Here is a 27512-nt window from a genome sequence, read left to right as displayed (position 1 = left end):
CTCAGGGCTGGAGCTGTGCCCCTGGGCTCACACATCCCAGCCCATGTATGGCATGCTTACACTTGGCTGTCTGTTACCAGCCAGTGTTAAGAGCAGAGGGCAGGGAATCAGAAATAGTAAATGCTGCCGAACCTCAATGAGCAGTTTATGTGTGAAAATGGATGTCACAGAAGACTGTCCTGATTCCTCCCACCCCTTTCCCTCCTCACTGCTGCACACACAACAGACATCGCAGCAGCAACGGGAAGCCTCTGGCTTTTCTCACAGTCATACTATCCAAAATGCCTCCGCTATCTCCCGGGACACTACCCGGCCACGCTATCACCTGCCCCCGGTTCTCCTGTCAGCCCACGTCCGGGCTGCAGCACCAGAGGCAGCAGGGACTGGGCGGCGATCCCCACCTTCACACATCTTCACTCCGAGCTGTTTCCTGCTTTGGGCCCGGAGCATCCCGCACCCCGATTGCCCAAGGTAAAACACAAACCTGTTCGCTTTATTTAGTTCAATTTTATTTTATTTCTGCTTGAAAACCACACGCCGTCACCCATCGGGCATCCCCGCACGCCGATGGGAAACCCCTCGCCACCGCTCCGGGCCTCTCCGGCTCGCTTCACCGGCGCCGCCTGCCGCCTCCTCGCACCGACAGGGATGCCGGGCCCCCATCCCATCCCAAGCCACCCTGCCCCGCCCCGCCCCGCCCGCGGGACAGCTCCCCACCGCCCTCGCCTCGAGCCGCATCCGGCCCCAGGCGCCCCGAGGCCCCGCGGGCAAAGCCCGCCCCGCCGCCGGCCCCGCCCCGTCCCCTCGGCTCGGGCTCCTCGGTCCCTCAAGGACTCTGGGGCGCTCAATGTCAGGCAGGCGGTGCGGCGCGGCCGCCGGCAGGGGGCGGGCGAGGGGAAGCGGTGCCAGCCCTGCGCGGGAGCGCGGCTCAGTGTCGGCGGCGCTGGCCATGCCGGGCGGCGCGGCGGCGCGGAGCTGAGCCCAGCGCGGCCGAGCCGCTGAAGGGCACGGGAGGCGGCGGCAGCGGCGGCGGCAGCGGCGGCGGCGGCGGCGGCTGAGGCTTACCGCGCGCTCTCCTTTGGCCGGGGCGCGCAGCATGGAGGGCGGGAAGCGCGGCTCCTCTCCCGGCAGTCGGGACGAGGGCAGCGCGAACGCCTTTCCAGCCAAGCAGGCAACCCCGGTGGAGAAAGCCCAGAGCAGCCCCGGCGGCGGCGCGAAGGAGCATGGCAACTCGGTGTGCTTCAAAGTGGACGGCGGCGGGGCCGAGGAGCCCGTGGTGGGCTTCGAAGATGCCGAGGGACCCCGGCGGCAGTACGGCTTCATGCAGCGGCAGTTCACCTCCATGCTGCAGCCGGGGGTCAACAAATTCTCCCTCCGCATGTTCGGCAGCCAGAAGGCGGTGGAGAAGGAGCAGGAAAGGGTTAAAACTGCGGGGTTCTGGATCATCCACCCCTACAGCGACTTCAGGTGAGCGCGGGGCTCCCGCAGGTGTGCCGGGCAGCGCCGCTCCCTCAAACTTCGGCGGGCTCCGGCCCGGCCTCGCCCCGTCCCTCCTTCCTCGCAGAGTCGCTCCGTGGCCGAAACTTTGCCGTGGGCAGCGTTAGGCAGTGGGAGCGGGGCTGCCGCCCTGCGCTCCGTGCTGCGCGCCGGCGGCGGCTCGGGGCAGGGCGAGTCTCCCGCCGGCCCGGCTCGGCGCTCTCCAGCGTGCTGCAGCCGGGGCGATGGCACCGCCTGGGCGTGGAGGCCGCATCGGGGCCTGCCGGAGCGTCCCGGACTGGAAGGTCCGCGGCCTCGGAGCCCTCTGCCTGGGTGCGGCATGCGGGAGGGAGTTTGGGCAGGGCTGAAGGGAGAGAACTTTGTCCAGCGCTGCGCGTGAAAGTGTGTGATCAGAGGTAAATAGGGCACGAGCTTGGAGTGTCGCTTTCAGAGTGAGTTGGATGTGTGAGAAATCAGAATATTCTCACAGAAACCATCGCAAATAAATTCCTGGGAAGAGATATTAAAACTATGTCTTAAATGCGGGATTATTTCATTTTACTATATATGCCAGCTGGCTGTCTGCCTTTGTAAATTTACCACTCTCTGTGGTATTTGCTGAAGAAACATCAGTGCTGTTAAGCATATTTGATCAAGGACTTGAAGTGGCCACTTTCCATATACATAACAAGTGAATCATGTTAGTGACCATCTTTCAGAAAAGGAAAGCCCATCCTGTTCGGTAGTGACATGGGTTTCCTAAGAAAAAGTGGGCTAAAATAGAATGTGCTCTGGGGGAAGTGTGGGAAGCCAGGTTTGTGCTGGACTGTCAGGGTGCTGGGTAGTGAGTGCTACCCACAGCCCTGGAGCAGAGTGCGACCAGCCCCCAGCCCCATGCAGCGCACTGGCTCTCCGGGATGCCTGCCTGGAGGTCCTCTCCAGTGCCTCCTCACCTGGCTGTTCCAGCTGCTGTGCTGAGGGTCCTCTGCTGCCTTCCCACCATCAGAAGGGAAGCAGCAGGGCACAGCTGTGGCATGTGTTGGGGACAGGGGCTCTGGTGGCCTGTTGTTTCCCTCCTGTGTGCATGAGTAACTTGATTCATGTCAGGGTGACAGTAAAATGAATGAGGCTATTCCTGGATGTCGAGACACTCATTTTGTTGTAAGCTGAAAGTCCGAGTGAGGTATGCAGTCCAGCAGTGTGTTGGGCACCATGAGGTTACAGACTGTATTTTGCACCCTGCAGCTCTTTAAGATGATGTATCAGCTGGTGATACTCATGTTTTGGTTTCATTAGACAAATGCTTTCTAATGCTCTTCTGATTCTTCCTGTGGGAAGGTTTGGAGATGATAGCATGAGTTTACTCCCTTTATTTTATGATAGGAATAAACACTTATTTTCAGGCCTGATTGCATATTCTTAAATGCATTGTTTCTGAGGGTTTTGTTGTATTTTTATTTTATTAAAATTAAGGCATTTGTTTTTCTAAAGAAAGTTCATTGTTCTTGGTATTTTCTTTCCAGTCTTAGGTGACATGCCATTGTTCAGACCCCATTCTTTACTGTTTCATAACTTTTTCAGTGAGAAATTTGAGCTGCATGTGTTTTTCGTTTTTTTTTTTTTTTTTTTCTTCCTGAAATAATTGTAGGTGTATGATGATGGTGCTACTCTGAGTGGCAATATTTATAGAAATGGATGAAGAAGTGTTCAGTAGTAAAGGCAGCTTCCTAAACAGGAATGAGGACAGTTCCAGTCAGTTGCCCCTGACAGTATCTCAGTGGCAGGGTAAATGCCTTACAAATGTAAGGGTAAAGTTGTTTTGATTTATTGTATTTTGTAAGAATATATTGCTTGCATGTAAAGCATACAAAGAGGTAGAGGTTTCTCTATGTCGGTGATGGTAAGACTGAGAGAAAGAATAAAATTTTCTATAAAAACAATAATGTAAAGGTAGATGGATGAATGTTTCCCAGTATTAAGGTGGGAACGCTTAGGGTAGGCTTGTAAATGTAACTGTGATCAGAATGTGAGAGTGAATATCATGTTAAATGTGGTCGCGCTTAGGACAATACTGGATTAACCACATATAGGATAGAAAAAACTCTGATGTATGCTTCTGTGGGTTCTCACCTGGTTCCATTTCTATGGTTTTGAGTTCTTCTATGCTTTTGCTGCAAGTGTTTGACGCATTTGGCTAGTGATGCACCTAATTCTCTCAGTATTTGTAAAACTTTTCATGTTTATTGACACAGCACTGTTTACTGACACTGCACTGCGTGGGGCAGGCAGTGTCTCTGTGCTGTCACATATCCTTTTTACAGTGGGAGCAGAAATGTACAGATTGTACAGAAACTCAGAGCTGCATGAACCAGTTACTCACATCCTTGCTGGGCTTGTCTGCTTTTATTGCTCTTCATTCTGCCTGTGTTTCAGAGAAGAATATGCTCTTCATCATACATATACCCTAGGAGAATTAAATTCCATAAATATTGCATAACGTTTCTACAAGGCGGCTGTTCTGTTCCTGGTTGTCTGTTCCCAGTTTTCTGAGGTTAACCTCTGATTTGAAAGCTGTTATGTAAACCAAGCACCTAATGCACACCCACTCCAAGCAAGGACTTCTGTTTATCTCTTCCCAGATCTGACTGATGCCTCTCTGAGCCTGGACAGCATTTCTGTGCAGTGGCATGAGTCACAAAAGTGAATTTATCATCAACAATTGTGCTCCTGCAGTCCCACGTGCTTTCTGTGGGATACCAGGTGCTGTCAGCTGTGCCTACTCACCTGGGTGAGAGCAGCCCCTGGGTGGGAGCTGCAGAAGTGGTCACAGAACAGAGCACAGAGCTAGAGCAGACCCCAGCAACTGGTCCTGCCACTGCTGTTGGGTCTTTGTGCATTTTATAGCAGACTTATTGCAGACCTGGGCTCTGAGTGACTCCTGTATGTTACTGGGTTCTGGTGTCATTGGGAATGGACGTGGCAGATTTCCCAGATGAGAGCTCAGTGATTAATCACGCGGTGTCCTTAGGCACCTTTCGTGAGCTCTCAAAGTGTTTGCATGGATGTCCCTGGGCTGACGGGTGTGAGCCTGTGACATCTCCACGTCCATGAGCTCGCACAGAAACTCACAGCATTGTGGAGATGCAATTTTTATTACCACATCAGCTAGAGTATCTATAATGTGCGATCTACATAGAAAACAGAGATGCTACCTTCAGAGCTATAAGGGAGAGGAACATTTTAGTGAGAAGGACTGAGTGGGACTAGAGTGCACAAATAAACACAGCCTGCTCACTCTGTTGGTTAAAGATTTTAGTTTGATGTTTGGGAACAGCCTTTGACTGAAAGTGGAGACAACAATTTTAATTGGCTTCAAGCTGAAGTCAAGTCATACTGACAGGGAGCTGTCTGATGGTGGTAGATGAGGAGGTGCAGTGCTGGCAGTGCGGGAAGCCTGTTTACTATATAGATGGCTACAATGTGTGAAGTCCTCCGCAACACTGCGATAGTCTGTTGCCTTTTTCTTTAGGAGAGCCCCTCTGAGTAAAATCTTTTCAAGGAGGCCAAATCTGTTTTTTAATGATAACAGAAACATGATATTTACATGTCTAGTTACTTCCAGAATAAATGTTGCCTGATGCTACTAAAAAGGCATTCTCATCTCCTGCAGATTTACCTATCCATGGCATGCACATATACATGACAAAATGTAAGTCAGAATTGCAATGTGCCTTGGGTTGTGTTTAAATAATAATAATAATAATTATATATATATATATATATACTTGTCTCCTTTTTGAACATAAATTTGCCTTTTTTTTTTTTAACTTGTGCGCACATTTTGGACCTGCCTCAAATATCCATAGTCACCCTAATGTGGTAGACTCTACATGTTATGGGCAGATCAAATGCATATATTTCAAATTATTGCCAGTGTTGATTTTAAACCTGTTCTTCCTTGGGACCAGTCTTCACTCTGTGTCATACGTATAACATATTTTAAGAAGCTTAGGGTAAGCACTTTGTCCCTCTCATTTGTCACGTCTGTAATGTCTCCCTTGAAGCTAATGAGCTTTATCCTTTTGTGAGCTGTTACCTACTCAGGTTTATACAGAGCAGTACAGTTGGGAAGTAATGCTGTATGTGATTAAGACAAAATGTGTTACATCATTCTTATATGTAATTTGTATAGTTATATGTATGTAAAGTGAGGTATATAAATCACGTTGGTTTATATTAAATAAATCATTTACAAATTAGTGTGGGCTTTAATGGATACATTATTCCAGTGGTCGTGTAGGAGTATGAAATAGCTATAGCTTTGGAGTCTAAATGTAGTCATCTCAGTCTTGTGATTAGTGATGATTTTTTTTTTTCTTCATGATATTGAGGCTTTTGAGTTCTTTATTACTAATTCTTGTAATTCCTGTACAAACTGATTTTTTGAAATTTATTTGTCTTTATGACTAAGGTCTTTCATGTATAATTTTCAAACTGGCACTTTTACTTGTATTAAAGGAAAAAGTCTAGTTAAACTATTCCTATTACATATGCATTCATTCTTTGTACATCACTAACCGTAGGGGAACATTGAGTATCAAACAGATCATTAGCAGTGCATGGCATTTTATTTACTATATCCCAACATTTTTTTACACTTTACCTCCTTAAATGCTCAAAAGCATAGAACCACAAAATTGCAACATTAATCTAAATAATTCATTTATATTGCCAGGAAATTCTTTTTGACAGTAAGTTATGTATTGCACTTTATAATAGTTCCCCAAGTAAAATGCAGCTCTCACTGAGGTAGGTATTGGCAAGTGTGAAAATAAGCAACAGAATGTTCTGCTGGAAATTCTTTGATGTAGAGTATGGGCCAGAAATGAATTTGATTCTTTTTCATCTTCAGTTGCTATTATTTTTAATATTGAGTTACACTCATCATTAGCCATCAGTAATACATTTGCAATGAAATAGGTGACTAAAACTAGCCTCTGGCATTTGTTTTTGTGCAAGCTGAGAGCATGGATGAATGAAAATAGATATGTAGAAGTGTGTGCTGTGCCTCTGGGCTCCTTAGGGTCATGTTTTTTCAGTCTCCTTTGCGATTTTCTTCAAGAACTGCAATGCGAAGCCTGCTGAATCCACCTGAGTAGGTGCAGCTGCTACTCATCTACACCTCTAGGGGACGTGGGAATGATTAGGATGTTATTTGTGCAAGAAAAACAATTTTTTTTCATTTACATTCATTTGCTTGTCTGTAATTTAGAATTATAATGCATTGTTTGAGCTCACATCCATGTCCATTTCACGATTTTTGTCTATTTCAGCTCTGGAATAGCAGTATATTCATTGTATCATCTTTCAAAATTTTAATGTTATGTACTTGAGAATACAAAGTAAAGATTACAGCAGAGAAAGAGTTCAGTACGTGTAAGTCAAAAAGTAAATCCATCGTTTGTATTCTCTATACTTTTCATTTAAGCAGGGATGTTTTGGTGGTCACCTGCTGCTCCCATAGGGAAGTACATAATAACATCAGGATACTAAATTTAAGAATATTTAACATATTCACAATCTAAGTAAAAGTAATTGTGTACATGGTGATGTCAAGATATGTTTAAAAAACAAAACAAAGATACCAAAATAACCCCACAACTCACAAACTACACTGAAGCATACTACAGTTCCTGTAGTTACTCTAGAATGGGACTCTTTGAACTTTGACATGGGATGCTTAATACCACAAAACATCTTGTTTTCTGACTTTTTTTTTTTTTTTTTCTTTTTTTTCTTTTTTCCTCCTGTTGTTCTTAATGAGGTGAGGGAAAAAAAAATCTGTGATCAATTTGTATATAGATAACAAGATAATATCAAAATTTAGATCTTGTAACATCAGCATCATGCTTGGTTTTTTGGTACTCTTCCTTTTATTCTCATTGGTTATGCCGGTAGAGGTTTTCTCTTCCTGTTACATTTCTTAGGTTGAATATGTGGAGGGAACTGTGAATTAGAATACTATGTAAACATATGGCATTGTAAATAAAGGTCTAGATCTAGAATTTGCTTCAGGGGCTTTAACAATTACAAAGATGAGTAAAAGTGCATAATTTTTGATAAGTTGCTTAGGCTTAAGCAAGTTAAAATTTTAGTGGCTTCATTTCTGATTGTTCAGTCTGGGATAGATTTTTCAGAGTATTCAGCAACAGAAACCTGTGATACAAGAGGTCACTTAAAAAAAAAACAAAACAGTAGGATGAATCTCTGCATTTGCATTTGTCTCTAACTAGGTACAGTGGCACTGTAGAATTTAAATCTCATCAGCTTTCTTAAGCAGCTTGATTTGAAGACAGTAGAAAGCGAACTACTATTTCTAAAGAGAAGGGAAGAATGTAAAAATTTGTAGGGAAATTTATTTAATTGAGATTTAAATAATCATTATCCTTTCTCATCTTTGCTTTTGCTCAACAAAATGCTTGAGAGTTGTCTTCTATGTCAACATGTGATCTTGGAGAGAGAAGAAACTCTTAACCTACTTTGCAATGTTTAATTTTTAACCTGACAGTACAGTTCTTGTTAATTGCTTGAAAGTCCTTTAGCTGTCTATTCTCTGATTCTTTCCCAGAGGCATGATTTAATTTTAAAAATCGTAGTGTATTCAGCTCTAATTATTGGAGGGCTTGTTCTAGACACGTAGTAAGGTATGTTAATGACCAAAAACTGTATCAGCTAGAGTCAATGTCAGTGCTACCTCAAGGACACTGTCATTTAGCTTCCATAAAATCTCTGCTAATATCTTTTAATCTGATGATAGTCAGATTCAGGCAAGCTGCATGTTGTTGTGAAATAATCTTACTACCTTGGTTTGCAATGCAGCTGGAACAAATCTAGAGTAAACTTGTAATCAGAAAATGTTCATTTGATTAAGGAAGATATGCAGCCATTATATATTATAACAAACAAACAAAAAAGCCCCCAAATCTTTCCATATTTATGGAATGCTTTCCCCCAAACCTTTCCATATTTATGTTTCTGAAATTCCTACAAATTGATCTACAGTATATAGTTAGGAACAGATTTCAGTTCTTACTTTATTAGCTTATGTACTCTTTGTGTTTGTCTTACCTAATGAAGCATGTTATTTAACAGACAGTTTACTGTGTTATTGGAAATTAGTGTGCTGCTGACATGAATACATTTAAATCTCTATAAAAATCATACTTATTAAATAATCCATATTAAGATATTTTGTTTTCACCTGAAAAAGCACAGGTTTTTTGCTCACAGCTAAGGCTAACTAGAAATGGTTAGACTGTACAGGCCAGTATTTTCCGGCATTAATGTCTCTAATTATTTTGAACTTAGGTAATTACAGTATTTTTTTTTTTTAGGCTGTATTTTTCATGTATTATTATTTTCTTCATCCAATCCTTAGTTAGAAACTATTGAAGCATGTGCTTACGTTAAACCTTAAGTATGTGAAAAGCTCTACAGAAATAAAGCATGACCTCAGTGTTCATGAATTTGGGAGTCAAGCCTCCACATTACATATATACTGTTTCCTGGTTGCCTCCAGACTTTTTTTCCTTCTTTCATCAGAGTAAATACTGAAGCACTGATGTTCTCTTTTTCTGTTGCATATTTCAGTAACTTCCCAGACTCTTGCTTCTCTCTAATGGAATGATTACACTGACAGGCAGTATTCTGAAGTGACATGAACTTTCAGCATATGTGTAGATATATCATAGGATACTAATAGAAAGTGATTTTTTTTACTTTTTCCAGGTCGCAGCTATGGATACTATACAGAACCTTTTTAAGATATGTACATGCCATAAAATCAATGCAACTTTACCAAAGAGATGGAACATATGGATGGAAGACCAGGGGGGTTGGAGTCTGTTGTTCATATGACTGCTGTGAGGTTTTCCATCAGTCTCTTTACTGACTTCTGTCTATCTATGCATGTCATTTGCAGAACTTATGATTTGTAACATAGAGAAAACACTTGGAAATCCATAATAGGCAATACTACCACCTGCTGCCTCACAATGCATACTAGCAGGCTTCTCTTTTCCCCACATATATCCTTGGATATGGGTTCCTTGGAATGGTTGTATATGTGCTCATTTGCATTGATTTCTCAGTGAAGACAACACAGCCAAAGTTGTCTGTCACTGCATTTCGCCCTCACTTTAGTGCCAGACCAGATTAACAGGAAAAAGATTTATTTATTTATTTATTTTTTTTCTCCTTGCCCCCCTCCCCCAATTAGGCATTAGTCTGTAATTCAGAAAAGTGGGATCAAAACATCAGTGGTAAAGTAAGACAAGCGTATCCCTCTGCCTTCAGCTGTTCATTGGAGGCCTGTCTTATTACTTGCCCTACCAAGAATACTTCAGAGATGTTCTGTTTTTCAGAGCTGGATGTCCAGTCTTCAAGGAAACTGCTATGTAGGTGACTCCTTGAATAATACTAAATCCTGCTCTTTCTGTCTTTTCTTTAAACAGTTTCTTGTGCTCTAACTTTCAGGTAGTGAAATAGGGCTTATAAACCACAAGCAATTCTCATTCGAAAGTTTGCAAGAACATAGTGATGTTATCTGTGGCTGATGATCTGAGTAGTTTTGTTTTCATTTTTTCTTTTTATGAACATCTTTGCTCTTCCCTTATTCTGTTTTTCCTTCCCTTCTCCTCTGCCCCTCCCCGAAGATACAGTGAATTCCTTTATAGAAATGGAAACAATGAGATGATGGTTTATTGTAATTTGTTTGCCCTGTGATATAGTTCCTTTTCTTACTGAGTTGCTGAGTTGTTGGGCTGACTTCATCTTGGCGGCTGAACGTGGTCTCTTGTAAACAAAATTTTTTTTTGTTTAGGAAAAGGAAAAAATGGTTATATGCACAATTTCCCATGATTTGGACACATTGGTAGATTTCATCTGGGAAGGCACCTGGTGCAGTTGAGTTTGCTATTAATGTAGACTTAGTAGCAATATATGTTTCCCAAATTGTCCAGCCAATCCATTGCCAACTTGGGAATTCTACTGTTGCATGCATCTATCACATTAAAGTTATAATTATAGGAAGTACACTTCTGTAATGCAGAGGAAGTGTGATATCAAGAGTAAGCACTGCCAGATGGCAGGCAGTCTAACAGAGCATTGTAAAAGGGTCAAAATTGAAAATGTCTGAAATCTGATGGCTTATTAAGCAATAGACGTTGCATATATGGGATAAGTGAGAGACAAGTAACCTAATTTAAGTATCCATGTGTTATCCAAAATTGACTTTTAATTGCATGTGTTCTGTCAGTAAATACCTGAAACGTGTTTTTATTAAGTTATGAATGTTTCTTGAAATTGGAGCAGAATATCAAGTGCAGTGATAGACTGCTGAGCAGTAGGTTTGTACATGTATTTACTGAAGTCTTAAATTTGTTGTGATGACCAATTCCTCTGAAACAGATTAAAATATCTAGAAACAATTTCAGCATATTTGATGTTGAAAAGAGTTAACTCCAGTGCCTACTAATTGTATTATTTCATGCAGATGTTACTTAGCTAGGAGTGAGCTAAACACAATATGAAAGATAGATGAATTGAATTAAAGGTTCTAAATTTTAGCATGCTACTTGAAGGAATAAACTGTGGGGCTTTTTTGTTTGTTTGTTTGTTTGTTTGTTTTTTGTTTTGTTTGCCTGTTCTTTAAACTGCAGATGAAAACTGAAGATGTTTTTGTTTCCTATTGATGTGTTTTCCTGAGTGCTGTCTTTTGCATGCATGCTTATTTTCTTTTGGTGAGAGATGATTTCCATTGAGATAGGTCTCTTTGAGACACCTTCAGTATTGTACTATCCAGTGGTGTTACTCAGTAATTTCCACCTGCTCTCCATAATTCCTGAGGACTATATTACCATTTTTTTTTAGTGTGACCAGGTACATTCTGTCATTTCTAAGCCATCTTTCACAGTCTACACAGCACTGACCAAATTTCTATTTTTATGGAACGGCTGGAAGAGTTGCAGTGAACCTTCTGCTCCCACACTGGGTTTCTGCAGCGTGGCAGTGATCAGATCTGGAAGGAGAGTCATCTTCACAGCCGAGGGATGCAAGTACCAGGAGTCTGCAGAAAATGGTAGCAGATGCTGCTGCTCTGGTGAATGACTTGCTACGTTTACCTTAGACCTAGTAATTCCATTGGGTTACTGAATTGCAGCTCATTTTAGTATTGAATGCTCATGCTGGTTTTATGACATTAGCAAAAGTAATGGATGAAATATGGCATTTAAGTTGGTCGAATGTTTGCAGTTTTCAATTTTTGGAACAGCTTTGAAAATGTTAATTTTATCCAATGTGAGGAAATCTACAGATTATTGGATGAAGATATGAGATAGAGATTAGAAACCTGTTCATCTTTGGATATCAAAATCTGGAGACCCAGGTACTCTTAGCACCTAGAATCTGTGGCTGACCGTCTTTCACAATTCCAGCCTTAAAGGATTGTAAATGGCAAGAGTGATTTATAAAAACTGTTGCCCATGTGAATGTTCTGAATTAATATATAAAAAGAATTTGCATATGTTTTTTGTTCCATCTCTTTCAAATATCTCTCTCTACATGGTGTGTATAGATAGAGATAGGTATATATATTTTGAATGAGTTTTTTACAGATCAGTATTTTTTCCTAAGATTCTGGTGAGAAGCTATAGCAATAATTAGTTTCTTGTTGATTTCCTCCAATGAGTTATCAACATGCATTTAACTTTTTCTAATTCTTTTGTCTTTAAGTTATCTTTAAGTTAAACTTATTTGAATAGTTCATAACTCACTGTCCTCCAAAAGTTCTGGAGAAATATTTGGCTAAACTCATTTTCTTTTAACTCTAAGGGGAAATTGGATTGTGGCTAAAATCTATTCTGAGACCTCCAAACTAAAAAAAATTATTTTGCTGAAAGCCAGAAACCTATTTAAAAAATTTAGAAAATTTCATTTTGTGTAAAAAGGGATGAAAGATAAATATGGATATCTGGCATTTCATTTGCCATGGAGAACAGATGCTCTTTTTGTTTTGGTATCTAAAAACTAACATCATTTGTCTGCACAGTAGTAAATAGCTTCTTCATTACTTTTGCTTTTGTATGCAGTTCAGGTCATAGGTCCCTGACCAAAGTTTCTTATTTAGAGCTGCTTATCAGTGGCTGCTATTAGAGGCAGCTTCACTAGTCACACTTACTTTCCCTTGTCACCCCTAACCTGGATGTCATGCCTGACTGCCAGAGCCATCCTGTCCCTGGGAAGCATGGGTAGTGCCTCCTTTGAAGTCCTGAAGGTTGGAGATGGAGAATTTCTTTACCAAGAGAATTGACAGCCAATTGTGAAAAATGAAATGTGCTTCCAAAATATGAAGTTTGCTGGTGGAGAAGTAGATTATTCAATAATTCACTTTTATATTTTTTCTGATAAATATTTATGGATGAAGCATGTAACAGAGCCTGTGGTTACATTTGAATAAGTTTTCAGATCTTAATATCATTATCAATCTTTTATTTTTTCAGGCTGCAAACTGGCATGCTTCTCTGAAGCTCAAAGAAATTGTCTTTTTTTATTAAATAATAAAGGCAAGTGTGGATGGGAAAACTTTATCCAATATACCTATGTTTCTTTTTAATAACAACTTCACTTTTGATAGTTGTGTCTCAATACAGGTAGAATATAAATTTTTCTATTAACATATATTTTGGTATCAAATGTCTTTCATTATTTAAAACAACCATTTCATATGACCGGATTAAAATAATTAACAGATGCATTTCAACACAAAAATTTAATGCAGCTAAGTATTTTCAAATGGATCTTGACCACTGCTGCATTGTTTTGTGTACCTGTGACAAACTGCAATGGAAGCTCATTTTTACTTGGAACCATGAGAGGCACATGCCCAGCAGTGCTGCTGCTGGCAAAGCATACAGGAAAGAGAATAGTTCTCACTGCATGTTGAGGCAATCTCTCTGGTGTACCAGATGTTGCGGGTTATCCCTTGTTTCACAGTTTGAAAAATATCTATTAAACAGGTGCTCATAGAGATGATGATGGTTCATTTTGGAAGGGGAGGGAAAGATCCTTTTTTTTACCCCCTCTGAATAAAACTGCAAAAATGCTGTTTGTCAGTAGCATTCAGTTGCACCTGTCCATAAATCTCCGAGATGTATTTTGCATCTCCAGAAACTGAGTTCGTATTTCAAAGCTCTACCTTTGGCCAAGATTATTGCAGATGCTTTGTAAGACGTTTTCTAAAAGTAGGTAGAGTTAACATTAACGAGATCATGGCTACTTAGGCCAGTAACTAGAACATATTTGAGCATCATATATTCTCTTTCTTGCTTGCTTTTCTGTTTTGGGCTTTATTTATTTATTTTTTTATTGTTTCAAGCAAATGAATATCAAGTCTATCTGATCGCTGCTCTGTCTAGCAATATAATGAGCTGATTTGTTTTGGCAGTGCAAACAGAAAGCTTGTGCTGTCAGAAGGATGGAAGCATGCAGAATGTGAATTGAGAAGTTTTAAAAAATGTTAGTTGTATTACACCCATTTCAATATTATGGAAAGCAAATGTCTAACAGGGATTTGGATGCCAGCTGAATAATGAAACAAATAGGGGTTTCTATATGCAATTGTCATGAGGATAAGCAACCTGCACAAGTTGCTTTTTGTGGTAGAGACAGGTGTTGCACTCTATGAAGTGTGAATTAGTGTTTTGAGAGATCTTAGGGAAACCTGATATTGAAATTCCTGGCTGAGCATTTACCTTCTGCCCTGCATCACCCTCAATCAGGATGTCCTAATATGGGGAGAGGCTTAAGCTGGCTTGTGGAAGGTGCTTCTGTTATCTCGTAAAATATTTTGCATGGTACAAATATTATCTTCAATTAATTGATGTTTCAGTGATATAAATAAATTGATAACATAAATTTAGTTTACAAAATATTGGCTGAAACATAATACAGTTTTCAGCTCTGATTTAGTTTAAACATGGTACCCAGTCTTATCTGCAACAAAAATTTCCAAGAATGATCCTGTATTCTGCTAACTAATTGATCATTTTTGGAGTTACTTGTTAGCTTGTATTATGTCTTTTACAGTGATATGCACGGAGACCTTTTTACACCCAATTATCAGAACTGAATTGCTAGTACGTATAGCAGAAATACTGGCATCTTGTGTGCACTAAGCTGAAGCTTCTAGTTTTGTTTTTGTTGTCAGAGATATTCACCACAGAACAACTCGGTTGTTCATAACTCGGTGGTAAAAGGTCATTGTCCTCACCATTGCTTGTGCCTAGGATGTATGGAAAATGGCTAAGGAGTACATTTCAAATAACCTCTTCTCCCGATGCTCCTCTAAAGATTAGTAAAGAAAACAAACTTTTCTCTATTAGCAGAAACTTTTAATGTTTAAACATTACACTGATAGCTGGGAGATTGAATTGGTTAAAAGGATAAATACATCTATTAAAGAACCTTATTAATTCTTCTTATTCTTCCATAAATCTGTAAGTTAACATACTAAACGTCATGTTAGCCATAAGGCTTTTGCTCATTTCTATGCTTTTCAAAGAATCTCTAAAAACAAACAAAAAAGAATGCTTTGAGAAGAATTTTAGAGAGCTTCTCCCAGTGAAAGCCTCTCAACTTCTACTTCACATAGAAGTGTCTTAAATGTCATATTTTTAATTGGCACTCTTAACACTTCTGTCACTACAGAATTCCTAATGAATTCAAGTGCTCCAGCACGAGATACAAGATTATTTTGCAGCTGGAATATTTTTAGATCTCCATCACTTTCAGTTTTTTTCTCATGCTTTTAAAGCGGTCCTTTCTAATTTGAGGATCGGAATGCTTTTTCTCCCTTCCCCCAGATATCATCTGCTACAGAAATTTGCTGACAGTGTGTGGCAATTTGTGATTGGCAATATGAATTTGAAACATCATTTGGAGCACTACACAAAATGTTTCTCAATACTGAGAGGCTATGGTATAGCAATTTAAACAGAGGGGCTGAATCCAGGGAAGATGCATCATTTGTACTGTAAGGCATGTTAGTACAATTTCGATCATCTTGTGACTGGCGTACAGGTCACCATAAATAGATTCAGCATTTTTCAGGAGCAAACTCAATTGTGTGTTTGGACTCTCCACCAGCATTCTTTCCCCATTTGGCAGCTATCTGGATGGGAGTACCAGCCTGTTCTTTATCTGATGAGCAGAGCTAATGAAAGGAGGAACTGCAAAGGCAGGGGTGGTGCGGTGTCAGTACTCCATCGGGAGCATGTGCTGCTCTTGCCCAAGGTTAAGTGGAAGTCAGGCTTTAATTCTTCTACTGTAGTTTAATAAGTTTCTCTGGAGAAAAAGTAACTACAAATAGCAGATGTATTCAGGCACTTATGGTAGGGGATTATTGGCTAAAACCAAAGAGACTCATTATTAAATAATAGTGCCATGTTACATAAATTTATCTTGTCCTCTTCATCCTCCTCCCTAGTATGCACTCCACAGACTTTATTTCTTCATCTCAGAATATTGTTAGTGCTGTAAAGTGCTATGAAACTTTGGACAGAAGCTACTGGATGAGTACTAGTAATTACAGATCTTCTAATGAAATGTTACATCTACTGCCTATCTATTAGTTAACTTACTGAATATGTATATATTTAGTGTAGATTAGTTAATTTTAAAGGCACTGTCTATGGACAATACTGTGACTTTTCTTTCCTACTAATCAAGCCTGCAGAGCACTCAAGCTAAACCTAAACAAATGCTATAACCAACGAATTTTGAAACTAGTTAATTGTTGTTCATTGGCTTGACTGGGCTCTGGTCAGGTTCCCTGAGAACTGTACTCATGTAATCATCTGCCTTGTGCATATAATCACAACTGTGCAGCAAGCTGCAAATCTCCTGCACTGTGTTTTGTTATCAGGTAAAAATACTTGGGGGATGGGGGGTGGGGAGGGGAGGGGAAGTAGGAAACCTGTAATTTATTACTTTTTAGATGCAGTGTGTAGCTGTGTAATAAAAAGAAGTCAGCATTTCTACGTTTCATTTTCTCACTAAAAAAAAATAACAGCATGGCACATGGATTGGGTTTCTAAGTGTGTATGGCTTGGCTTTAAGTGAAGGACTTCAGCACTGGTCTAACATCAAATGAAGTTTTCCGACCACCAGAAATCATTATTATTTGTTTTGCTTACCTTTAGTCTGAAAGAAAATGAAAACCTTGAGCTAGAATGTTTTCCAGGTCCAGTACTGCCCGTAATTAAGCTGAATTTCAGAACTTCAGCCTCATGACACGCCAGCCTCAGGCAGGTAGAAGAGGCTATTGTGATGCTTCAGCAGCTTTCCTATCTAATTCAGTGAAAGTTCATTGAGCTTAGTATGTGCTAAAGGAAAAAAAAGTAACAAATTTGGATTAAATTTTCATCTGAATTAGTAATTTCATCCTTAATTTGTAATATTTCTTCAGTTTAAGACTAGCACTTGAAGTTTAGGAGTTAATCTTAGAACTCGAATATGCTGCTTTAAATTTGGTAGGAATAAAGAGTTAAATGACTTCTGTCAGCTTTACAAGATTGTCAGTATCCCAGAATGGCTGAGATGGGAAAGATCCATCTGGCCTAACCTCTTATCGAATGGGGACACCCAGAGCAGGACACTGTCTAAGCAGTTTCTGAAGATCTCTAAGGAGGAGACTTCACAACCTCTTTGGGCAAAAAAAAAAATCTTTGTTTTTACTTAAAAAATGCTAACAGTTTTCAGAGCAGACATAGAGGGGAATAAAGAATATACATTAAAACAATCAGGATAATATTTTATTTTGAAAGCAAACAAACAAGAAACCCAGCTTTAACACAGGTTTGAAAAAAAAAAAAAAAAAAAAAAAAAGTAATTTAAATAGTCTTTCATATGCTACATCTGGAGACCCGAACTTGTAAATCATGGAAGCACTCCGCAGTATAGCTGCAGCATGTAAACATTTAATCCTCCTTCCGTGGTGGGTGCTGACCAATGTTACTGGTCAAAATATAAGAATTTTCGTATTTCATTTTCATGCTGCCTTCTGAAAAGAAGCATGGTGAAATGGACACCTCTGCCATCATGAAAACAACTGGGGGTCCCTGATGAAAATCATCCCTTCTTCCTCCTCCTGTCCTTTCCAGCACATTCCAGTCATTCTCCGTAAGGTTCACATGTTGTCTGGTGTGTCTAGCTTTTCTGTCTGTTACTAAAAGAATAACATTAATGGAGCTGAAAAGCTAGAGAAAGACAGCATGTCCTGTGAGAATCAAATTCTGACATGGCTAATCCCGAGTTTAGTGGTTGTTACAGTATGCTGTAATGAAGTTTTATATTGCTGTTATTTCTACTAAGATTTGTTCCATATAGCCTATTGATTTCTCTGTTAGGGGAATTGATGATCCATGAAGTAAAAGAAAGTCTGTGTTTGAAGGTGAGAGGAGAATGCTGAATATTTGCATCTGCTAGCTGATCAGAATATTTAAATAAAGAAGGAGACAGATTTTCTATGGAAAGTTAGTGAAAAACTTGATTTTCTGATTCATCAGATTTGGATTTAAAGATATTTTGTAAACAGCTTGAATGTCTCTTTCAAACTCCTTCCACTTCATAATGTATGGGGCTGATGAGCATATGAGTATGGGGCTGAATTACATGAATGCATTTCATTTTCTGCTGTTTCTGAATAATCAAATTGTTATTGTCTTCCTGGAAACTGGAAAACTGATCTTAAGGAAGGCCCTGACTACTCTGTAACCTTGAGTCACTACACCCAGCCTGTTAGAGTTGTTCACTTTGTGATTTGTGACGCCTCTGACAACTTCTGTTAGGTCAATCTGGGTGTACCATAAAAATAATCATATATTAAAATAGGCAGATTTAAGGACTTCTGGACTGTCAGTGGGCAGCAACCTGAAAATGGTAGGAAATGCAAATCTCAGTGACCTCTTAGAGCGTTGTAAATACTGCAAATTATGAAGCAAATTAACTACTTCAGAGCTAAAATGTTGTTCTTTAAAACTCAGATTTCTCTGTATGGGATATATGAAGTGGGAAATAAAGTGTCTGCTAGAATTTATAGTGCCTTGCATTACTGAGCTTAGAACAAGCATTGATTAATTAGTACTAAGTAGTTCTTTTTCACTTCTTGGGTAGTCACATTTTAAACAGGCTGTCCTGTTCTGGATAACCAGTAGCAATAAGTAAACTACCAAAGCTTAAGCATGTTCTGTCAACATAAAAAATACCTTGTAATCAGTGAATTTGGAAATTGTAGTACATAAAATATGAGTGAGAAGATCACTGAAGGAGAGCTAAATTCAAAATAATTTTACTTGACAATTCAAAAGTAACTGTAATGTTTTTCTTTATAAAATGTTTCCTTTAGAGGAGTAGAAAATTTCTAAAGCTGTCTTTTAACATTGTGTTAACACTAGGTTTTTTTTTCACCTAGAGATATTAGAACACTGAGAAGCATTTCAAGTGATTCAGTCTGGTCTCTGTGGTTTCAATTAATGTTAAGTTGCAGTAGCTTTACTGAGGTAGCTGTGCAGGAAGAGTAAGCTCTGTCACTATTTGCTAAGGTAGTTCTAGCTTCTTCATATGTGCTCTGAATGCTTCTTACCTCAGACTCTTTTTTTTTTTTTTTTTTTTTTTTTTTTTTTTGCCTAATTCTCAACAAGTTTGTGTCACAGCCTTACCACTCCCTTGCTTTTTGTCAACATTTCAGAGCAATTTATATGAATTATATGAAACTTTGAGATTGTAAGCTTTTAATATTTCTAACTACCCTCATGGGGTGAGAGGAATAATAATAATAATAATAGAAATAAATAAATAAATAAATAGATAAATAAAGCAAATAAAAATAGCTTAAAATGGGGGGTACCTCTTTGTCTCAACAGCAGCTTCTTGCACTGCTTCATAAAGCTTTTCAGCAGGCTCTTGTTACATGAATAGTAGGATGTTCTGAACCACTGGGCAAGGAAAGCATTGTATTACTTTCTCTGCACAGATCACTGAGGGCAATGGCAGGAATGGCATCTAGTTTTTCTCACCTGAGAAAAAAGTATTGTATACTGGAGCCAGGAAAATAGTCTGTGGAAATGTTTTCCTAAAGGAAAACATTTATTTCTGAATAAAAAATGAATTGTACAGTAATAAGACTTTGTTTTTTCTAGCTATCTAATCAGATTGTACTACACTGTGCACTAGAAGTCAAAGCACAAAACTGATGCAGTCTCAGAGTCTGTACCATTAGATTTTGTTACTGAAGCCCTGACTTGACCATAACTTTTGCTGACATTCAGTGTCAGGAGCGTCAGTGTTTTGCATAATCACAGTGGATACTGATCCGCTAAACTGTATTATTGTAGGATAAAATCAGCTGATTCAGTATTAGATTTTATTTTGGCTGGGTAGCTGTTTGTTATGTGGCTTTGGATAGCCTTAGTTATATAACTACATAACACCCTGCTGGTTGGGCTTAAGAGATCTAAAATCTAGGAATGGTGTGTTAAGGAATGATCCACAGATATGTGTATATCTCTTGTGATAATTTTTTTTTGTTATTTCCCATTCATTTCAGGATTCCTTAGAGAATTCTATTCCTCAAAATCTCCTCTGTGAAATATTTTGATTGAAAGCTTATGGTAATTGTACCTGTCAGCATGGTAACAGCAATATATAAATCTGTGGTTCCTTCTGTATCATATTTTTAGTTTACTGAAACAGCATGTAGTACAGCAGTTAAGCCTACTATATGAATGAAAGAAATAAGGAAATGTGTTTGGAAACCTGTGCCAATGCATAGGGTATGGCAAGTGCTGTAAGTGTTAAGCACAAATACTTTTATAGCATTTAGTCTTCACATTTGTCGTAAGACTGAAAACGAGTAAAACAGAAATCTCTTTGTAGTACACGGAAGATTACTTGTAAAGTCTATTTTATGCAGTTTCTCTGTGTATCTGTTAAAGGAATTTTGTCTCAACTGCTAGTCCAGACTAATCTCTGTAGGATTACCATCATAGAAAGAATTAGGAATTCTCATGCCAACCTCAGTCCTATGCCACTCTGCTTTTACTGTGCTTCACAGTTACAGTTAATTATTTTGTATTCTTAGATCATCTTTTTGTGAACCAATAAATATTTTCTGGATAAAGCTAAAACAAAGGAAATTTATAAATCCAGATCATGTAAAAAACATATCTGAAATCTAATTAAAGATGTATGTTGCATGCAATTTAAAAAAAAAATCATACGGTTGTGATTCTGCCACATTTTGTTTCCAATTAAACTTATATAATTATTCTTAGTTGCCGTGGACCTTTGCCATGATTGGAGTGTCATGTAGCTTGTGAGGTGGTTTGTGCCAATGTAGTGGAAGAGACCTCGAAGGGTGTACTGAATGCTGTGCTGGTGGCACGTCCACCACACAGAACCCATTGCAGCTGTCGGCCTGCTCAGGTCCTGGAGAAGCCATTCCTGCTCTGATCCTCTAGAAAGTCCAGTAAGAACATGAGAAACTGATGCGGACCAATTTCTGTGCCTTTCCAGGTCTTTTAGCTGAACAGATCATGCCGCCTTTGCTTACTTGTAATGTTGAGTGTGCGAACTCTCTCTTAGTGATTAAGACATCAGTGATTTTTATGGGGTTATCCTGGAAACACAGAGGTACTGATACCATGCATGAAAATGCAAGAAAGTCATAGGATAATAGAATACTGCAGCCTGGGAGAAACCTGCGAGGGGTCATCTAATACCACTAACTTCTGAGTGTAAGACTGTGTAGTTACATTTCTGTTCTCAAATGGGACAAGAGTTTAAGGCTTTTGCAGGTTCTGTTTCTGTTCTTTTATTGATCAAGAAAAACTTTATTTGGCAATCTAACATTCAGAAGTTAAACACAGTTTTCTAGAAATCTGTTACGTGTGTATTCTATTCACTGAAATCTTCCATCAGATTGGATGTATATTTTTTGTAAAAGGCAGGTCTACTTGCTATTTCTGTAGTAGATAATGAATATATGTGTCTGGCCATCTGTATGCTTTTGAACACTGTAAGTATTTGGAGAGGAGCAGTAGATGATTCTGGAACAAAACAGTGCATTTTATGCGGTGGAAGTCACAACTTATTCAATGTTCCTAGCTAGCTTTGAAATAAAGTAATCTGTTGGGTTGTTAAAATGTGTAGAAGTTCAGTTCAGAAGATAGAAGTGGATGGAAGTTTTGATGTTGTCTAATATTGGTTTCTATTTTTGGCTTGTGTGATTTCTTTCTTTTCTTGAGATGTTATTCCAGCACTGTAATGGTACAATTGCCTTTGTAAGTAGGTACTTATCTTTAATATGTTATCAGTTAGACATTTGGGTTTCCATTTGGAAAGAAACCAGAAAAAATATAACTGCATTTATAAGACACATGAGATTGGCAGTAGGCACCAGTTTTACTTTACTTTACTAAGCACAAATTTTGACAGGAGAGTGGAGAAGCATGAAGGATCAAGTCCAGAGAGTGGTGGTCAATTGCTCAGTGTCTTTATGGAGTCTGGCGATGAGTGGTGTCCCCCAGGAGTTGGTGCTGGGACTGATACTCTTTAATATCTTCATCAGTGACATTGACAGTGGTATCAAGGGCACTCTCAGCCAGTTTGCTGGTGACACCAGACTGTGTGGTGCAACTGACACACCAGAGGGATGGGATGCCATCCAGAGAGACCTAGACAGGCTTGAAGAGTGGGACTGGGTGAACCTGATGAGATTCAACAAACACAAATGCAAGGTATTGCATCTGGGTCAAGGCAACTCATATTACCAATACAAGCTGGGGAATGAAAGGATTGAGTGATTGCAGCCCTGCTGAAAAAGACCAGAGGTACCTGGTGGATGGGAAACTGGACATGAGCCAGCAGTGTGCCCTCACAGCCCAGAAAGTCAAACCATATCCTGGGCTGCGTCAAAAGATGCATGGCCAGCTGGTTGATGGAGGTGATCCTGCCCATCTGCTCTGTGCTGGTGAGGCCTCATCTGGAGTACTGTGTCTGGATGTGAAGTCCTTAGTACAGGAGAGATGCAGACTTTCTGGAGTGCATCCCAAAGAGGACCACATAAATGGTGCAAGGGGTGGAACATCTCCTCTATGAGAACAGGCTGGAAGAGCTGGGATTGTTCAGCCTGGAGAAGGCTGTCAGGTGACCTGAGAGCTTACTTTCAGTATCTAAAAGGGAGATGCAGGATGGAAGTGGACAGACAATAGCAGGGTTTGTGGTGATAGAACAAAGGGAAATGGCTTCAAGTTTAGAGGGTAGATTTAAATTAGATATAAGGAAAAGGTCATTTTCAGTGAGGGTGGTGAGGCACTGGAACAGGCTGCCCAGTGATGTGAAAGCCTTGTCCCTGAGACTTTCAGACCAAGGCTGGATAAGGCCCTGGACAACTTGACTTAGCTGTGGATGTCCCATTCATTGCAGTTCATTGCAGTGGAATTGGACCAGATGACCTTTAAAGGTCCCTTCCAGCTCTAAGGTTTCTGTGTTTCTATGATTCCATGATATATGTCTGCTGGGTGCCACACATGCATCTCTTTCAGATGCATTGAATGATTAGCACCGTATTGGCTTTATTCGAGATACATGTTCTTGAGAAGTAAGGCAGATAATGAAATGCAATAATTACTGTTCTACTGAATGTGCATAAATAGGAGTTAAAGTTATGTAAGAATCAGGAGTTCTCGCATAAACAAAATGCTCAAGAAAACCTTGTATACGTTTAATCTCTATATGAAAGAGTAGCATAATTGCTAATGTAATTTAAATAGTAACCTAAAATACAAGTGCATTTGGGCAAAACTAATACCAAATTTCGGTACTGTAATTAATTTTCATGGAACCAAAAATGTAGTTGAAGTGAAATTAGAAAAACTGGTGTAACAGAGGTCATTTTTCTAAGCAAGTTATGCCACATTGTATCAACCATTCTGTTTCTTTCATTTTTTCAGATTTTACTGGGATTTAATCATGCTCATCATGATGGTTGGAAACCTTGTCATTATACCAGTTGGAATCACATTCTTCACAGAGCAAACAACAACACCATGGATTATTTTCAATGTGGCATCAGACACTGTTTTTCTATTGGACTTGATAATGAATTTCAGAACTGGGACTGTTAATGAAGACAGCTCTGAAATAATACTGGACCCTAAAGTCATTAAGATGAATTATTTAAAAAGCTGGTTTGTGGTTGACTTCATTTCATCAATACCAGTGGATTATATCTTTCTCATTGTAGAAAAAGGAATGGACTCAGAAGTTTACAAGACAGCAAGAGCACTTCGTATCGTGAGATTTACAAAAATCCTCAGCCTGTTACGCTTACTACGCCTTTCAAGACTGATTAGATACATACACCAGTGGGAAGAGGTAAGAGACATATATGCAATTATAACATTGTTTGCTTCTATTCCTATAAAACAATTGGTCAGGTACCGTTGAAGAGCTTCACAAGACCCAGGCTAGACTAATGGGCTTTTACTCACCAGTTGGCATAGTTACAGAGACGTGCTAGTAGAAAAGCCCTTTTGGAAGAAAGCACAGAGGAGTAACCATCTTCTGACTGATAACCACAGAAATAAAGTGTGTAGGATTGTCGGCACAATCGGGATGGACGAACTCCTACATCAGAAATTTTAGCAGCCGCCTAAAACGGCCCTTGATTTTGGTGATTAGTGTTTAGAAGTAAGAAGTAAATACTCTTTCAGTCACAGAGATCTAGAGAACTTACGTATATTCGTATGGATACATATAGTCACAGAAGAAATTGAAACCACTTTTAATTGAGTAGATTTCCTAGAACATTCATTGTTTCAAGGCTGTATGGAGGCTGAACAAGTTGAATACTGACCTTAATAAAAATGGGTAGTTAAAATTTTGAGTCATTTCCTTCTAAACTGTCAACTCCACTATTTGTAGATGTGACCTTATGCTGCCTGCCAGTTTGGCTTGGTGACATTTACAGAAAATTATGGCATTCCCTAATTTGGCTTGCTTATAGCTAGGAAGCGTTTAAATCTTTGGCACATACTACCATGATTCAGGCATTTCATTTCTTGCCTGTCCCCATTTCTGCAGTTTTAAATATCATAATACGTTTTAAAAGGAAGTGCTAAAAACATAGAAAAAATAACTGCTGTTTTCTACATCTTTTTTATTTTTTCACCAAATGTAATGAGAATTATTTTGTATTTTCATTGAAATGCTATTAAAAAATTGTGCAATTATTTATTCAAATGAACATTTAGTTAATTAAATGAATACTGGAGAATGGTTTTCTACCATTTGTGTGCTTTTTTTTTTCCTGCTAGATACTCCATTTTAAAGTACTGTGTTCACTTTCTGGTTTAGCAGTAACTCACTGCTGAGCCGCCTCAAAATAAAGTCAGATCATATTAAAACCAGCATGATGCTGATTGATACTAAGTATCAAATGTATACAAAATTTATAGTTGTTTCTCAGAAACCTGAAATAGGTCATTATTTTTATTAGTATGTTTTGTGAATTCTACTTCTTTGCCTCTGTGTAATACAGTGTATCTATTATTTTTGACGCAGAAATGGAGCACTGCAGTTATGTACTCAATTTAACTGAGGCAAATGATTAAGCATATCTTGCAGTTCTACCATAAAGCTGCGCTTTTGTCTGCTCTGTGCTTTGTAGAGAGACAACCTTCTGAAACACGTTCAATGACATTAGATTCTGGCAGCTTGAGTTAATAGCTTGCCACTATAAGGCCCCACTAAGAAGAGAAATGAATACTTTTTTCCCCTTTTCTTCTCTGTTATCAGTGATAAATCAGATATTCTAAATCAGAAATAGTTGAATCTAGAGCTGACTAGGACTAGAAATTACCAGATCTTGTCCTGTCTAGCAATGCCTGGTGTTTTGCTGTTGTATTCTATAGTTCAAGGCTGCTAATGTCCCTGAGGTGCTTGATTGTAACTTTACTTTTGATTTCTGTGGTAATACTTAAATAATGCTGGCATTTATTAAAAATGAGTTCAATCCTTTTTATGTTGGGTAACATATTATAATGCTTCCTGATTGCTCTCAGGAAGGTGGAAAGGGATCAGAAGTGTTATTGTTTGAGTCTGAAACTTCAGGGAGGCAGCAGTGGGCTTCGTGACTGCTTTGAACAAAGACTTCTACTGGCTGGTACCCTAAGGTGAATGTAGGCTGAATCAGATTTTGATAAAAACTAAAATGAAAATTAGGCAAAACAAAATAAAACAAACTTATATTCTATAGCATATTATGCATATCAGTAGCCAAGGTAGTCATATGGATTGTCATGTTTGGTATTTGTTACCACAAAAGTTAATTGTTACTTTGTATGGAGAATGTGAGACTGTACTGCACAATGATCCAGGACAACTTTGGAAAAATTGAACGTTGCAGCATCATTAAGTTTTAAAATGGCAAAACTGGGTAGCCAGACTTGGCTTAATTTGGAAATGACAGTCAGATGATCACACAGAGGCAGTAACAGTCAGTGAGACCTTTGCTGGTCATATTTATCTATTCTGCATTGTGTGTACACATGAACTACAGAAGCACCCAGTGACTTAATTGATTTTTATACAGAGCTGGAGCCTGTTTATATGTGTTTAAATGGATTGAATATTTGTTGCCTATGGTCTGAAGTGTTGGTTTTCAATATGATGAAGTTAAGTTTAAAATAATGCATGTTTGTATGCAAAATTATGGGCATTATATCAAAGTAATTGAGAAGACAGCAAGCTCATTCTTCATAAACTGTGAAGCACAGACTTCCTGGAAAACTGATAAATGACCAAGCCAGGTTGCATAACAGCACTGATATCCCACTGAAGTATTTATATGGCATTAAATAGTAAAGGTAGGTTGAGATTAGAGCTTTTCATTTTCTTAGTATCACATAGCTAATATTCAGTTGGTTAGTGTCCTAAACTCTAAGAGGACTAGGCAAAAATTGCAGAGATTTTTATAAGACACTAGAGAAATATGGTTCATTTTCTTTCTTCCACATTATTTAAATCAATGAAATTGGTATCAAGCTGCTATCAGCTCCACTGAGGTAAGTAGTGTTTGTATTGCAGAAGTTTTTGCCTTAACTGATAAAAAGTAATAGGGCTTTGGTCCTAATAGGCATGGATGGATTGATACGTTAGTCTGCTGTAAATAGTTTACCCGAACAAGTGACTCCGTGAAATGAGAAGAAACATTTAAATGGAATATGGGGTACATGTTGAATTTGCAAATTCATATTGTTCTAAAACTGTTTTTCATCTATAGAATCTAATATGCTAGTCTCTTAAAGCCCAGGTGCGAGCAAAGAGATAACAAAGAGATACATATTTAAACACAATCATGTTATGTAACATTTAGGGAAAAACATTTATTTAAATTGCTGATTGCAAAAATTGCTTTTGCTGTGATTTCTGAGTTTGTTTGTTGTTTTCTTGTTTGCTCTTGGCTTTGGTTCCAAAACCAACCAAACAAAATATCCTAACTAAACAAAAACAGAAATAAAAACACTGGAAAAGCAAAACACAAACATGAATTACAGGACCTAGCATATATTTACTTTAACATTACTATATTCAGATAATCCAGTGTGACAGAACCTGTATAATATTGCTGACATGGTCAAGAATTTAATATGCAGAGAACTAGACAGTGGATAACTTAAAAACAAAGCTATAAAAAATGGTGTCATTGAAATAGAATAACTGTAAACATTGAGTGGTGACATCCATAAATCTTTTTTTTGAAAAATAGTTCTAAAAGTATTGAGACAGATTTTTTTTTAATCTTCTGAACATCTTAAATTGATGTGCACTCAACTTCTAAGTTACATTACCAATACTCACAGATAACTGAACAATTAAAAGATATTCAGAATTTAGAATGAATCCACTGTTAAATTACT

General features: G+C 38.9%; 1 protein-coding gene across 1 annotated transcript in view; it reads left to right on the top strand.

Annotated features, from left to right (window-relative positions):
* Positions 1-969: 969 nt before the first annotated feature.
* HCN1 (hyperpolarization activated cyclic nucleotide gated potassium channel 1) overlaps positions 970-27512 on the top strand; it is a 195462-nt gene continuing 168919 nt past the window's right edge. Inside the window, exons 1-2 of the mRNA XM_072360351.1 lie at positions 970-1467; positions 23544-23967. Of these exons, the coding sequence (XP_072216452.1) occupies positions 1097-1467; positions 23544-23967 (795 nt within the window). The 5' untranslated portion in view covers positions 970-1096. The remainder of the gene's footprint in view (positions 1468-23543; positions 23968-27512) is intronic.

The sequence above is a fragment of the Excalfactoria chinensis genome, chromosome Z (genome assembly GCF_039878825.1).
Source record: "Excalfactoria chinensis isolate bCotChi1 chromosome Z, bCotChi1.hap2, whole genome shotgun sequence".
In the NCBI taxonomy this organism is placed as follows: Eukaryota; Metazoa; Chordata; class Aves; order Galliformes; family Phasianidae; genus Excalfactoria; species Excalfactoria chinensis.
This window is presented reverse-complemented; position numbering and strand designations above follow the sequence as displayed.